The sequence below is a fragment of the Apis laboriosa genome, unplaced genomic scaffold (assembly GCF_014066325.1).
Source record: "Apis laboriosa isolate Shangri-la unplaced genomic scaffold, ASM1406632v1 scaffold11_cov152, whole genome shotgun sequence".
Classification (NCBI taxonomy): Eukaryota; Metazoa; Arthropoda; class Insecta; order Hymenoptera; family Apidae; genus Apis; species Apis laboriosa.
This window is the reverse complement of record NW_025221020.1, coordinates 2,092,349-2,107,060: the sequence shown is the minus strand read 5'-3', so window position 1 is coordinate 2,107,060 and position 14,712 is coordinate 2,092,349. Positions and strand designations below refer to the sequence as shown.

Below are 14,712 nucleotides of genomic sequence, written 5' to 3'. Positions count from 1 at the left end.
GAAATTCGATCGATTTAATCATATTATATATATAAATATATCATTTTGATTGCGCGCAAAAAAGAGGTATATCGTGGAAAACCGGATTAATTTTGCAATAAAGTGAAGGGTGACACATTTGCAACGTAACGAATTGATTTGCCATAGAGGGGGAAGAAAAAATTAGAAAAAAGAAAAGTATTGTCCCGAGTTCAAATTATACTCGTGTATATAATCGCGAGACAATATAATAACATCGACCTCGATCTCGATATCTTTTAATTTTGTACAAATTTTCGCTCGGACTTACGGTGATCACGTTGCTCAGGATTTTGCTGATATTTGTGATAGTGGTGAAACCGCTACCGAACACGACTGGGGGTATGTCCAAGTTCACCTTCGTTCTATCGAATTCGGGGATATCCTCCGTCGTGGTCGAGATCTGGACATAGATAAGAAAAAGAAAAAAAAAAAATAGCCAATGACAGTTCGGCTTTCGCAACACTCGTGCGTAGCTCGGTGTTGCCAACATCGAGAATAGAGAGAGAGAGAGAGAGAGAAACATAGATAGAGATAGAGATAGAGAGAGAGAGAGAGAGAGAATGATACGTTTCTTTTTTTCGATCGATCGAGAACTTGTTTCCATAACGTATTTATTAGAGAACGTGTAACGCGATTGTTGCTTTGGCGCAATCATGCGTGCGAAAAAATCAATATTGGTACGCCGTGTAATAATTTAAAATTGTATCGTTGTGCAATTAGCACATGATTGGTCGAATTCATCGAAAAGAGATAAAAGGAAATAAAGATCTCGAGAAGAAATAATAATATCGAAAAAAAAAAAAAAAAAAAGAATTATATTCTTATATTCGTATAAATATAAATTTCACACGTAAATTAAAATCTATCCTGTATATCTTTGGGGAAGGACAGAAAAAGGATACAGGACGTACGATTGGAAAAAGATATTCAGATATTCGATTCGTAGACAAACAAAAAAAAAAAAAAGAAAGAAAAAAGAACGTGATCGTGATTTTATTTAACATCAATATCATCATCAATATCAATAAAAACCATTAATTATGGCCATCCTTGCTGATTGTTATACTTAATATCAGGTTAATAAAGATACTATACCCTATTTACATCCATGAATTTACAAACATGATGATCGAGACACGCGGCTACGTGGTCGAGAAACTACTCTTATAACAAATATTATTTACATTTGTCGCACAACGATGGTTCGTTCAACGTTGGGGGGGAGGGACTTCTCGTTGGTTTTAGCACGAACAAGAGTGACGAGATAGAGGAAGATCTGTTGCGTGTCTCTCTAAACGTTTAGATTACCGTGGGTGGGTTTGTCACCGACAGAAGGGGAGGAGAAGATCCTGGCAATTTATCGGTCGAGCTAAAAAGAAAAATCCATACAGTGCTACTAATCTACGGGAATGTTACAAATACGCGTGATGATAGAGTTCTTTCGTTAGTTAGTTTCTATTTTTTTCTTTTTTTTTTTTTCTTTTTTTCTTTTTTTTCTTTTTTTTGGTTTTAAATAGGCGTTTAGTCGCCCTTAGGATCCTCTTAAGCGTTGCTGCTTGATGATACATCCCCTTTGGACGCGTCCAAAGCGTTGAATCCAACGTCCTCGTTTGCACCGCATCCGCTTTTTAAACCGTATAAGGCTCCCCTTGCGGCGAACCGTAATCGTACTGTTTATGCACAACATGTTCTCATTTTAATTTGCGTGTTTACCTTGGTCCCGACGAAAGAATAGCTAGCTAATAGTATGAACGAGTATTGCAATCGTTTGGATTGATTTTCCAAACGATTCTCGTGAGAGGGTTAATTCGACGTAATAAGGCGAAAGTTCTCTACATGCAAACAAAAAAATTTAGAAGGATTCTTTGTATCAAGCCAAACAAGTTTAGCAAGCAAAGTTTCGCACCCTCTTGCGAATGACGACACGTGACAAATGCGGTGCATGCAAGTTTATGACCGACGAGTAAAGGGGAAAAAACGAAACGTTTAACGAAAGTTTTTTTTTTTTTTTTTCTTAATTTCCATTCCATCCATGGCAAGCGACAATTTTACACGATCAGATTGGAAAAAGAAGCAATTGGAAGTAATCAGTCGTCGCAGGTTTCTGGTTAATTCGATCGGCGACGAGCAACGTACTTGTTGAAAGAAAGAGTGAATAAGGTAAGGTATCACGAAACGGAATAGAAATAGAAATAGAAAAACAGAAAAAAAAAACGTGAAGAAGAGAAAGAGTTATTATTATCGTACCCCTTCGGATATACTTGAATCGCTAGAAAGACCCTTCGAGTTCGACAACGCGCCGAGCTGGGCGTTCAAAATGTTTCCTAGAAAGCTGAACGCGTTCGACGCTTTGGTATCGAGATTCTCCTTGTTCTCCCCTAATAAATTTGAGAACGAAAAACGTTTATCGATTAAGATAAAATAAAAAAATTCGAAAATTTTAAACGCAATTTCGGAGGATATTCTCTTACCATTGGAGGATGGAGAGCTCAAACCGGAGGCGATGGAGCTGAGCGGGGCCAACTTCGAGACGAACGCGTTCGTCAATCCGCTCTTCGTGTTCGAGAAGAAGTTTTGGGCCGTGCTCACCACCGGCCCGATACTTCCTGTCGCGGATTGAATTTTCGCGTTCACCAGCTCGCCGATGAACTTGCTGGTTGCCGACTTGTTCACGTCGATTCCGTAAGCCTTGTTCTTTATTTTGTTCGTCTCGTCCAGGTCGGTGAGAGCTTTCGTCTTCGCGTCGATCAAAGAATCCAGCTTCTGCAAACGAAAATGAATATCAACACGAGTCATTCTCATTATCAATATTTCATCACGCGAATCTTACGTTGAAGACGAAGTTGATTATGCCGTTGGATACACCCAGCTTCGCCACAGCGATCTTCCTCTTGTCCCTGTCGGCCCTCTCCTCGTCCCCTCGGTCATCCTCGGCCTCCACCACGTATATCTAATCGAAACGAAGTAAAGATTAAGATCTGAAACTTTTTTCTTGCCGCAATTTCTAGACAGAGTTGCGGGCTGAACTTTTAATTTACTTTAATAAAATCTTTAAATAATATTCGCTTTTATAACCACCACTCTAGCATTACAATTATCCGCGATTATTATAATGAACAAAAAAATAGATAAATTGAGTTGAAATAATTTTATTCATTAACTATTACAAATTTTCCTCGCTCTATCGTGAATCAACGAAGAGAATTTTCATTTAATTATTAAACGACGATTACAAAACGAAAGCCTCTCGAGCAGTTGTCGTCTCTATCTCGGCTCAATCTCCAGATTGATCGTGAACGACAATTACGCGAAAACGAGGATTGTCGCGATTGTCGAGGAGCTCTCGTTTAATCCCTCGTAAACAGCAATTAAGCGAGACCTCCTCGAGGTCATCGAGGATCTCTCGTCTAATTTCCGAACGTGATTACGACGCTAATTACAGACGATAAACGGTGGATGAAAGGAGGGAGAAAGAGCGAGGCGAACGTTGCGTACGGCCACGTGCCACGGATCAGAATTTCAGTTACGCGTTTATCCGGCTTCTGCGTTCGTTTAAGTTAAGTCAACCACTTTCACTCCTCGCTCGTTTCTTCGCCTCCTTCTCTCTCTCTCTCTCTCTCTCTCTTTTCTCGATTCGTCTCTCCCTCTTCGTGTCTCCTTTCCTGACGCATCTTGCGATCGTAGACCCGATATTAGACGATCTTCCACGTAAGGACTCTCGAGCTTCTAACACGGTGTAAGATAATAAAAATGGGCGCTTTCACTTTCACGATTTTTAATAAGTCCCCTCCCTCCTTCCCTATTACGGAACGTCACTTGGAACGTTACGATTTCGTGGGATTTTATACTGCTCCCCTCTCGAGTTCGAAACAGAGAATTCGAGAATTCGAACGTCTTACCTCGTTCAATGGATTGAGCTCGACGGGCTCCGTTTCCCTCTTGACGATAGGACTGGAGTTCACGTAAGCCAACAGCAACGAGAGGCCAAAGAGTAAGCAAGTTATCCTCATTTTGCTCCCTTCCTTCCTTCCTTCCTTCCTTTCTTCCTTCTCTCTCTACCTTTTTGCTTGTCGAGCTTCTTGAGTTTGTTTGTCCTGGGGAAAATCGCGGCTAATGAGTAAATAGGATTCCGCGAAGACGAGGTTGTTGAGAGGTCGAAGTGAAAGGTTCGAAACGGGGAGAAAAGAACATTTTCACAAGTTTCCCGTGAAAATGTCATTTCGCGCGTTTCCTCGTCGATCGTGGGGAGGATATCGATATAAAATCGAAATATCGAAATATCGATTTTATATCGATATCGAAATATCGATTTGCGGTGAAAACGCGGTGAAAACGAACATCATCGATCGCCATTGGAAATACGTACGAACACTGGTTCACCTTGCTAGCTCCAACGCGAACGACTCGTAGAAACGGCTCGAAAAGACGCGAGATACGAAGGCGAAAATCGCGCGACGATGATCGAAGCGAGAGGAGAGGCGAGTGCAGAAGGAAGGTAAGAGGCACGTGGCGCGTTGAAATAATAAGATACGCGAAAGGGGACTTACGGCGAGAGTGCGTGAGTGGCGAGAGATGTGTACCTGGCGGAGAGCGAGGCTCGTTTGAGGACCACGGTGAAGGAGATCCCGATGTCTTAGCGGCACGAAGGGGAACGAAGGCGAGCATGTGTGTGCCCCTTCGAGAATCGAGAATCGAGAATCGCAGGCCTCGCCTCCCAGGTGGGGCAGGTTCCATTTGCTCCGCGAATCCCACGCAGCCTCGTACGCTCTCGAAAACCGTACGTACCATCTATCCTGCCGGGGCTGGATACGCGAGGATACGCGAGGATGTCTTGCTCGCCAATTGAGCAATGGATAGTGGACGGACGGGGCGACGCGTCTCGAGATGGGTCGTCTGCAATCGAATCATTGAAAGTCACTTATCCGCGCGTGTTTCAAAATAACGCGGTTGAACGCGGTGGAGAGGGAGGGGAGGAGACGGAGAGTTGACCGAGAGTTGGTGGGAAAACTGAAAAGGTCAGGATTATTCGGTGGTGTGAAAGTAAGTGGGCAAGACGCGTAAGATAGAATCGCTTGAACACGGATGAATAGCGCGCCTCCAGCGGTTAATCACGTTGCGTAATAAATTTTGAACGATTTGATATTCCCCCACCCCTCTTCTGCGAGCGACAATACATAATTGATTATTTAGAAAGGTAAATAATTCTCGAATACATATTGTAGACGTATTGTAAGTTTCGTTGCGTGGAACGAAAAGGAGAGGTTAGTTGTTCGAACCGTGTTCGATTATAATTCTAAACCTGTAGATATATGTGTATATATATATATATATATATATATATATAGCTGTATTGCAATTTATTTTTCAATACGGCCGTGAAGGTGCGCGCTTCGACGTCGCTTTCTCGCTCATATTATCTCACACGACGTCACGAACCATCGTAACGCCCATTACGCAACTGCTAGTTTCTCCAAATTGGATCATTCCTCCTTTCTCCGTATTATTACCTACCGTATTACTACGAAGAGGATCTTTCGATCTTGGAAAATCCTCCTCGCGATCTCTTATCGGAGGACGGTGGACGGCTCGATTTATTATCTCGATTTAAAAACTTTCCGCATCGAATATGTATATATATGTGTTCTCTCGTGCCTGGAGAAGGATAAATCGAGAATCCAAATCGCTTTCGTTCGAGCACTGTTCACGATCCATTTCGCCCGCGATCGACACCGTTCCGTTGCAATTTAATCGTTACGACCTCCTGCTTTCACCTTGACCGTAGACTTGAACCTCTTGGATTTTTCACCTTTTCTCTCGACATCCGATTACGCTATCGTTGAAAACTATCTCCGCTAAACGATCTCGCGCGTTAATTCTTAATTAAAAAGATTCCTCTCATTCCTCGCCACTGGAAAGAAACTAGAAAACTCTCTTTCTCTCTCTCTCTATCTCTCTCCCGTTCTGTTTCATCACAATTCCTAAACCAGAATCGATCAGAATTGCAGCGGGGATGTTCGTATCGCGAAATTCGAAAGCGCGAAATTCGAAATGCGGGCCACGAACGGGGCGAGACGGAAAGGATCAAGGACGGTGTTTCCTCGTTGCCGGTCGAGGAATGCATTCGTCGACCGACGTTTACGGTAACGACGATCGTTACTTGCCTATCGACGTGCGCGCAATCGCTTTGGCGGCCATCTCTCGCATTTTTCGAAACCCGTTGCAAAATCGCACTCGTTTCCTCGATTGTCGATCTTCGTTAAACGAGAAACGAGTTGGACTATCGCCGTGAACTATGACCACCACCGCCACCGAGAATCCTATTAAATTCGATTCAAGGCGATCCTCCTTGAGTCGAGGACGTGATCGAGAAGGATTGTGCGAGAGAATTATGCAAATTGAAGTAGGTCGCCCAATTTGCGTAACCGTGATCTTGGATGGCCGTCTCAAACAAAATTTTCTTGATTAATAATGCTCATCGCGTACGAGAATTCGGCGCGTCACGAGGAACGGTCTCTCTTCACGGTCGAAAAACGGCGCTTTGGTTTTACACGTGTACACGTTAAATTGAAATAAGTTTCGCAATCGATGGATGGAAACGAGATTTCTGAATTATGGATGTAATCGAAATAACTTTTGTTACATCACGTGTTTTTCTTTTTTCTCTCTTAAATAATAATTCAAATTTAAATCCTTAATTAAAATCCGCTTCGTTCGTTTTAAGCAATTCGTTTTAAAAATTCATCGAACGCTTCTTTCATATGCTCTCGCTAGATTTTTACAGTTGCTCGAGCACCGTTTCTTCGTTGGAAAATACTTTGGAAGGAATAACAAGGGCTCTTCTCGAAGAATTTTGTAACGCGTTCTAAAAAGATAATTTAAGCGATCATCCTTTCACGTACGAAGAAATTCCTATTCCGCGAGGCGCGGCTTTCGTGCAATGAAATTGTGATTTTATCGGGCTGATAAATTTTAATATCGCCGCACTACGCAAGAGTTGTGTCATTAACCTGTTCAAAATAATGAAAATAAAGTTACCTCGAATTAAATAACTTATTATTAAAATGCTCGCGTAACGTTTATTCTCCTGTAATTGATCCGCTCTACAATCATTATTCGATGCTTTGAATAACAAATTATCGAGGTAACTTTATTCCAAACTTCAACCGTTAAATTTTGCTTGCACGTAAGGCTAATCTTAATTGGAAAGGAAACGGAGATTTCAACTGATAGATCTTAATCAATTAAAAAATGAATTACTAAAAGAATTATTAAAAAATTTTACGCGCATTATTTCATCGATTATCTCCATCTATTTAACGACGAGGAAAACGATTTTTAATTGTAATCGTTGAAACGATGACTCGTGGAATGAGCAAGTAGTAGAGTCGTTTTTATAATCCGACGGCTGTTGGTCATCTTCGTTTCTTGTCGCGTGGTGCCACATAGCGTTCGTGCACGTAAACGCTCGAGGTATGTTATCCACGGTTAAAACTTGACAAACAGGAAAAAAAAAAAAAAAAAAGATCGAAACGAAACGAAATAACTTTGTTAATTAATACGAAACGATGATTTTTCTAACGGAATACCAGGATTGATATTTCAATTAAACGAATTAGAAAGATAATGATTCTCTTAGGACGAGAAAGTTCAAATCTCGATTTTTCTCATTTTTCTTTCAGATAAGAGAAAATACGATGGAAAAGAAGGCTGGAAAGATATACTGTACTAATAAGAAAAGAAAATATAAGAAAAAAGAGAGAAAAGAAAATGGAGAAACCGGAAGAGTTTCGTGCGTACGTACGTAGTTACGCAACGCATAATTTATATACGCTCATTTGACCAGACGGTTGATAATCCTCATAGAGAATTGCTTGGGTTTTGAAAGCTGAGTGGACATTTTTTTTTTTCTTTCGATGAAACGCGTGGCACGAGATCTATATCTGATGACGCTTATGCAATATACTCACCAGACTCAAAAAGAAAGCGGATGTTCCGGTTTCTTTCGTTTTTTTTTTTCTCTCGTTATATTCTCTCGTAATACGTTACAACGAGGAATGGTTTCCTTAAAACCACAATGCTCGTATTAAATTCACAAAGTGAAAGATGTGTTCTAACAATTTTCACGATGAAAAGTGGCGACGAGCAACTTTCTATTGAAACAAAAATCGCAAACAAATCTCGCATCGAATATTTATGATTTCTAACGTGACACGTTTCGTCGTTCAAATCGATCGATCACTTACCCACTCTTCCGATCCTCTTCCGATCCGCTTCCGATCCGCACGTTCCAATAACAGTTTGCTGGAATAATACACATAACACAACGTACGAACGTTACGAAGATATTTTTTTAAACGATTTATCCATCGCCAAGTCGATTATCCGGATCCGGAGTGACTGGTCTCGACCGGATCGAAGTTTGCACACACTGTTGAGCGAATATAGTTAGATGGGAGCGAGAAAAATAACAGGGGAATGCGAATATATCGAAATCGCTCGTTCCGATCGAATCGAGAATGAATTTGACACGGAATTCGACGTTCGAGTAGAAAAATTCCGACGGAAAATAATAGAAAGTCGAATCGAAAGTCTACTCGCACACGTGCGTCTTCTTCTTTTTCTTCTTCTGGCAGAAACAACAATCGTCAACGCTCACTGTCCATGATCACCATATTACACTGTATAATTTCACTTGTAACCGCACTGTACCACCTCGTATCCGTTATTTCCGTTAATTTCGCGGGAAATTTGGATATCGGCGAAAGGATGGAGATAGGCTGGAGAGACGTTTGGATGGCGACAGGACAGCGGGCCAGCAGTATCGACACGTCGAAACGTCGATACGTGACGCCTCGATGTAGGAATAGAGGCGAGGAGAAGGCCGCCACGAAGGAAAGTCGTAACGGGGAAATTGTCCGAACGAAACGCCCGCTACTCTGACGTTGGCGACCAAGGTGGGCGAAATTTATGGCGTAATTCCACCGTGACTCAAGTTCCTTTATTTTTTTTCTCCTTTTTCTATCGCTGTCGTTTCCTGACCACGCCAATCGACACGCCTTACAATTAATGCTACGTTTTATCTGTCACACGTTTGTTTTTTTAGATTTCTTCGTCGTTTCGTTCGTTTTGAAAACACAAGATATAGGATATTATGCACGTATACGAGAAATTCGATAATGCACGTGTAAACGTATCTCATTGTTGCTGATAAGTGATCGTGAGAAAATCGATAATAACGATGATGATTCGAACGTTGTAAACAAAGTAACCTTGCATTTTATTAATCGCGCGAACGTAATCCTCACTTTCTTGTTTACGTTTCGAACAAAACTCCGCTCATATTTTCTCAACCGTGTCGAATGGATTTCGTTCGTTAATCAGTGTTGCCAATTTTCTGATCCCGGGTTCAGAAGTCGTGGGTCGAAAGTGTTCACAAAGCGACACTTTCACTGAATTGACACACGGTCACGGCAGAGACCGCGACGAGGTCTAAGTCGGTAAGAAAGTTCGAGTTCCTTCTTCACCGATCAACCTCAACGCTTTTATGTAACAACGATCGTGTGTTATAACGCATCTTTTACTTTTGAGAATATGTGCGTATATTTTTATTCGATATATACGAAACACAACGCTTCTGTGCGAAATCTTTAATCGCAGTTTTTTGTTTTCATCGTAGATAAATACGTCTGGATTGCATCGAGAGATACGATACGAGAAAAAAGAGGTTAAAATTGGTAAAAGTGTCAACGTTTCTCAAATAGATCGATTCGAAAGTGAATTGTACAGGAAGCTAAAAGCGCTTTGTAGCCATCGCTCGGTTATATGCATATATCGAACAACGAGCATATTCGTCCTTACTTTCTCTTCTCGGCCACACTTCCTACACACGCGGCTTCACATTCACAGGCGGCCACGTGTTCGTTAAACTTCTCGATCGTTGTACCGCGTAAGCGAATTACATCGATTTACTTTTGCAAAAACAATAACACGTTACGAGATATCGTCTCCGCAATTCCTATGGACGGAGAAAGTTCCTAATTTTTCTCGTTCTCGTAGGAAAACAGATATAGAAGAAGGAAGGAACCACCGGTTGCGTACCGGTTACGATGTATATTCTCGTTCGTGGTTTTTTCTTTTCTTTTCTTTTCTTTTCTTTTCTTTTTTCATTTTAAGAAGAATGCGCGCAAAATATCGGCGAGAGAAAATGCTTGATTTGCATTCTTGACGCGGATCTAATCGAGACGTGGAAATAATCAAATAGTTTAATTTTAACGTTCTTTTCCATGAATAATAATAATGAATGATTTTTTTTTCTACTAAATTAGAGTAACAAGTCGAAATACAACGATGAAACCATCCTTCCAGATTATTATTCTTTAAGAATCAATGATGCGATGGTAAAGAAAAGAAAAAGTACATATATTATTTATACGTACAGATTTATTTACTATCCGCTACACTTGTATTTATTATTTTTAACGAATTCCAAATATAATTCTCTTTCCATGAACGTATTACTACTCGAAATAAAATGTATAATTCCCATTCCCTATTGTGATGATAATAAATGTTTTATTATACCCGAGAGTATAATATAGCATTGCAAAAATCTATCGTTAGGTCTGAATAAGATTTATCGTGACAAAAAAATCCTGGGAAAAAAACTTTGACCCCGAAGAGATGCTCCTTGTTAAATTCTTTCTGCAATAACGATATCGCCGTTCTATTGCACGATTACGCAAGCCCTTGCACGATGCGTTTATATAATTATCGTGTGCACAAGGGTCCATGGATAAGGTGAATCGCCATGAAATACGATCGCATTTCATCGATGGGAAAGTAAAAATTGCAAATTCGAACGAAACTTCTTCTTGTGACAGGAGGATTCGATTTTTTTCGATTGCGGAGAATCGAAATTGATTTTGATCTATACGGAATATTCGTTCGTTCAAAAAACATTCGAGACGCACGATTGATATCAAAAATTTCGAAATTTTTTTTTTGAGAGTTTTTTATAAAATTTTTTGTTTTCAAAAAATTTTAATTTAAATTTTAAAACATCTCTCTCGAAAACAATTTTTTTTCTTTTATTTCCTCGGATTTCGATTGCCTTCGAAAAAAATTTCTTTCATTCACATTCGAGACCAGTGACGTATGCTTCATGGAGATTTCCTATGCTATGGCAGGTTGACGCGATGACGTCATGAAATTTTTCAAGCAAACGTAAAATTCCAATAAATATTTAACTTTTTTTCGCACATATATTGAGTAAATATCATCGTTAGTATACATAGCCATTTTGAATTTGGTTTCATCTTTTTTTATGTTTTTTATCGATTTTTTATTAAAAGCGGTCTCGAGCCGCTGTTAATAAACGTTATACAGTCATGAATTACACGACACGTAAGAATGAAATAGAAAGCTCCATCGAACGAACCGTGAGATCGGAGTTGAGAGTAAAAGTCTTTCGAATCGGTATTGTTGCGTAACGCGTGACAAACTTGCGAAATTTCCGGATGAAAGGGTACACAGTCCTAGACCTTAAACTTTGCAGTTGGCGCGCGTCACACGTTTCAGAAAGAAGAATTATCTGAACGGATATAAAAAAAAATTTCAGGTAAAAAAAAAAAAAAACAATTGGGAATATCTTTGTCAGTCGTAACGTGAAATATTTTTTTAAAGTTAAGTAAGTAATAAATAACGCTAAACTCTTCTGAGACAAGAAATATTTAATTAGATATTTTTTTTAAAACGTGTGACCGCACAATTACATGGTAATAAAAAGAAAAAAAAAGTAAAATAGAAAAAAAAGGAAGAAAGAATATATTTGTAGAATATTAATTTTCATATTTAATTAGCATTTGAAAGAAAAATTTCTCGCGTAATTCAATTGCCAATTGATGGTCTGTTGCGCAATTTAAAAATAAAAAAAAAAGAAAAAAAAAAGAAAAAAAAAAGAAAAAAGAACAAATCCGCGTTACATACTAATTAATAATATCTATCGCTTATTTATCTAATTAATAATCCTTGTGGTAATTAATTTTTGTTTCATTTCTTTCGTTAATTTGCATTTATATTGTTGCAATTTATGGTAATAATTAATAACCTGACCTATCATAAAAATATATATATATATATAATAGAACGATACCGCAAGCTCTCAAAGAATTTTTAGCAAAGCAAATGAAAATAATTTTATTAACAATAATATTTATAATGCGAATTTCATCATTCCAACAGTTTGAATTTTTTATGTCTCTGTTGTAACACGTCTCATACGAGTCATTCTCTTTCAAAGAATTTATCAATCGAACGTTCAAACACATTAGAACACTATTCTCTAAATTATCGAGCAGCAGCATAATATCGTATACGATGATTAAAATTGTTAAGGGAATCTATATAATCTTGTACAATGATCGATAGAACGGATCTAAATTAAATGCAAATAATCGCTACGAGTAGAAATCTCGTATATAATTTAAAGTTGAACAGTTGCGAAATTTTTACTCGTGCGCATACCGGACCATGGTGACAAGGATGTTCATCATCATTCGACTTTTATTTCGTTTCCATGACACGGGAACGAAGGCTGTGAACTAGATTCTCGCAAATAGGGACAAAGATTAATGATTTATGAACCGATCCTCGATCGCATTGACTCTGTTGTAAAGAAATTCTTTAGCACCTACCCTCCGCGCCTGGTCGTTGGCAATTGGCCTGGAAAAGAAATTTCTTCGTTTACTAATAAGTTTAGGATCAACGATTTCAATCAAGATAGATTATATTTTTTACATCGAAGATAAAATTCGTATCGTAAACAAATCGTTTAATAATTCAATTAGTGTGATGAGTAATTTTGTTTTTCTTTTTTTTTTTTTTTTTTTTTTTTCATCAAACTCGAAATATGACGTTTCGTTGCAAAAGCTGTTTACGATATTATGATACTTACCTAATCAATCTAATAGATCTTCGTTTAAAACAGTCAATCTTGCAATTTTATCTAGCAGATTTGCGTAACCATGTTCGATTTCTTTAAGCAAACAAAAAAAAAAAAAAAAAAAAAAAGAAAAATTTTCTCTTGTTTTGAAACATCGTAAAATCGAATTAAATACGATCGAGTAGCGGAGAGAAGATGCATTCGTGGGAATATGTTGGATAAAAACATTTATTATTATTATTCTTTTTTTTGGATGTTTTTTCATTTTTTGATATAGCGCAAGATACGATTGTCGTATTCGTTTCCCAACGAATCTATTTATCTTTATTATTATTATTATTATTGCTAGTTTTTCACGATTCATCATCAAAATATAAATATTTTTTTTCAACGTGTTTATAACGTAACGCAAGCTGTGAAACATCTAGCTGTAAATATTTATCGAGGCCGTAAGCTTCTCGCTACGCAAATTTATCTTTCCTCCTCCTCCTCCTCCTCCTCCTCCTCCTCCTCCTCCTCTTCTTCTTTTTCTTTCTTTCTCGAATCGAAGCGAAGAGAAAAGATACAGGACAGAGACTAATGGAACGCAAGCGAATAGAAAAGTTTCTCCGTTTATGAATACGTTGATCGAAACGATAGCGAGCAGTCGAAGGTAGTAATAGGTAATTTCGCAAAATAGGGTCCAAGGGTCAACCGAGCCGTCCTATCGATGGCAAAACTCCAGCTTTCTTTCCAGAATGGAAAGTAAATGGCCTTCACGGAGTCGGCGACCGATCTCCGCGTTTTATTATGTAAAAAAAAGAAAAAGAAGGAAAAAAGGAAAAAAACCAAGAAAAACGTCTAGCCGGTTATGTAGTTCGTACGCGGAATACTTTATTTCTCTCGGCTGCCGCCATGTATCTCGTCTATTTACAAAGCGACTTCGAGCGATTTCCAAACTTTGATTTTTTTTTTTTTTGTAATCGAGTCATAAACAGAGCCACGACGAATCGAAATCGAATTCTTCCATCTCTTTCCGCAATCGAAACGAAACGTAATAAAAAACGTAATAAACGAAATAAATTTATACTGTAATAGGATTTTCTTGTTCGGACGGTCATTGGGTATGATTGGTAAATCGAACGAGGAAGGATGAAAAATGAAATCGATATCCCTGGACATCAAACGACTTTCACGATGTAACTCGAGCGTGAATGAAAATTCGAATATAATTCTTCTTCAAATCCTTTGTTAAAGTTTGTAACTTCCGTTCTCGGTTGAATCGTATTTTAGATCGTTGATTGGACGCTTATTCAACGGGTCATCGACGAACGTTTCACGCAGCTAGCCGGTTTAACTAATAAGCTAGGTCAAAGATTTTCTAGCAGTTACTTTTTTTTTTTTTCCCCCCTATCTCCCCTCCTAGGTACAACGACCCGTGTAAGCGGCGAGACGCGTTGAACTGTGGATGATTCGCAATGGAAGAGAGATACTATCGGCGACATTATTGCGTTTTCCGCGCATAAAAATTACGAGACAATTTTCAAGTAACTGGCGATGCGTGTCACAAACATGTTGCGCGGATGGAAGAAAAAAATATTGCTCATTTCCTTTTTTCGTTATGCTCCCGTGCCGCTTATTATGACCGACTCCATCGTCGTTCGACTCTCCGCCTGTAATAGCAACAGCTAGTAGACCGTCTTCAATTCAGTTTGCCAATTTTTTTCCATTATATCAACTTTCCAGCGTTTTCCATATAGAAGATAAGAAAA

General features: G+C 38.9%; 1 protein-coding gene across 4 annotated transcripts in view; it reads right to left on the bottom strand.

Annotated features, from left to right (window-relative positions):
- The window catches only part of LOC122717001, a 109,209-nt gene that overhangs the window by 804 nt on the left and 93,693 nt on the right, over window positions 1-14,712 (bottom strand). Inside the window, exons 1-6 of one of the 4 annotated variants that reach the window (XM_043940627.1) lie at window positions 8,265-9,265; window positions 3,921-4,115; window positions 2,852-2,971; window positions 2,493-2,784; window positions 2,269-2,399; window positions 290-421 (exon numbers count right to left, since the gene is read on the bottom strand). In XM_043940627.1, the coding sequence (XP_043796562.1) occupies window positions 290-421; window positions 2,269-2,399; window positions 2,493-2,784; window positions 2,852-2,971; window positions 3,921-4,031 (786 nt within the window). In that variant the 5' untranslated portion in view covers window positions 4,032-4,115; window positions 8,265-9,265. Of the gene's footprint in view, window positions 1-289; window positions 422-2,268; window positions 2,400-2,492; window positions 2,785-2,851; window positions 2,972-3,920; window positions 4,116-4,568; window positions 4,765-8,264; window positions 9,266-14,712 lie in introns of those variants that run through there. The other 3 variants (XM_043940645.1, XM_043940636.1, XM_043940655.1) reach the window with 3 other exon arrangements.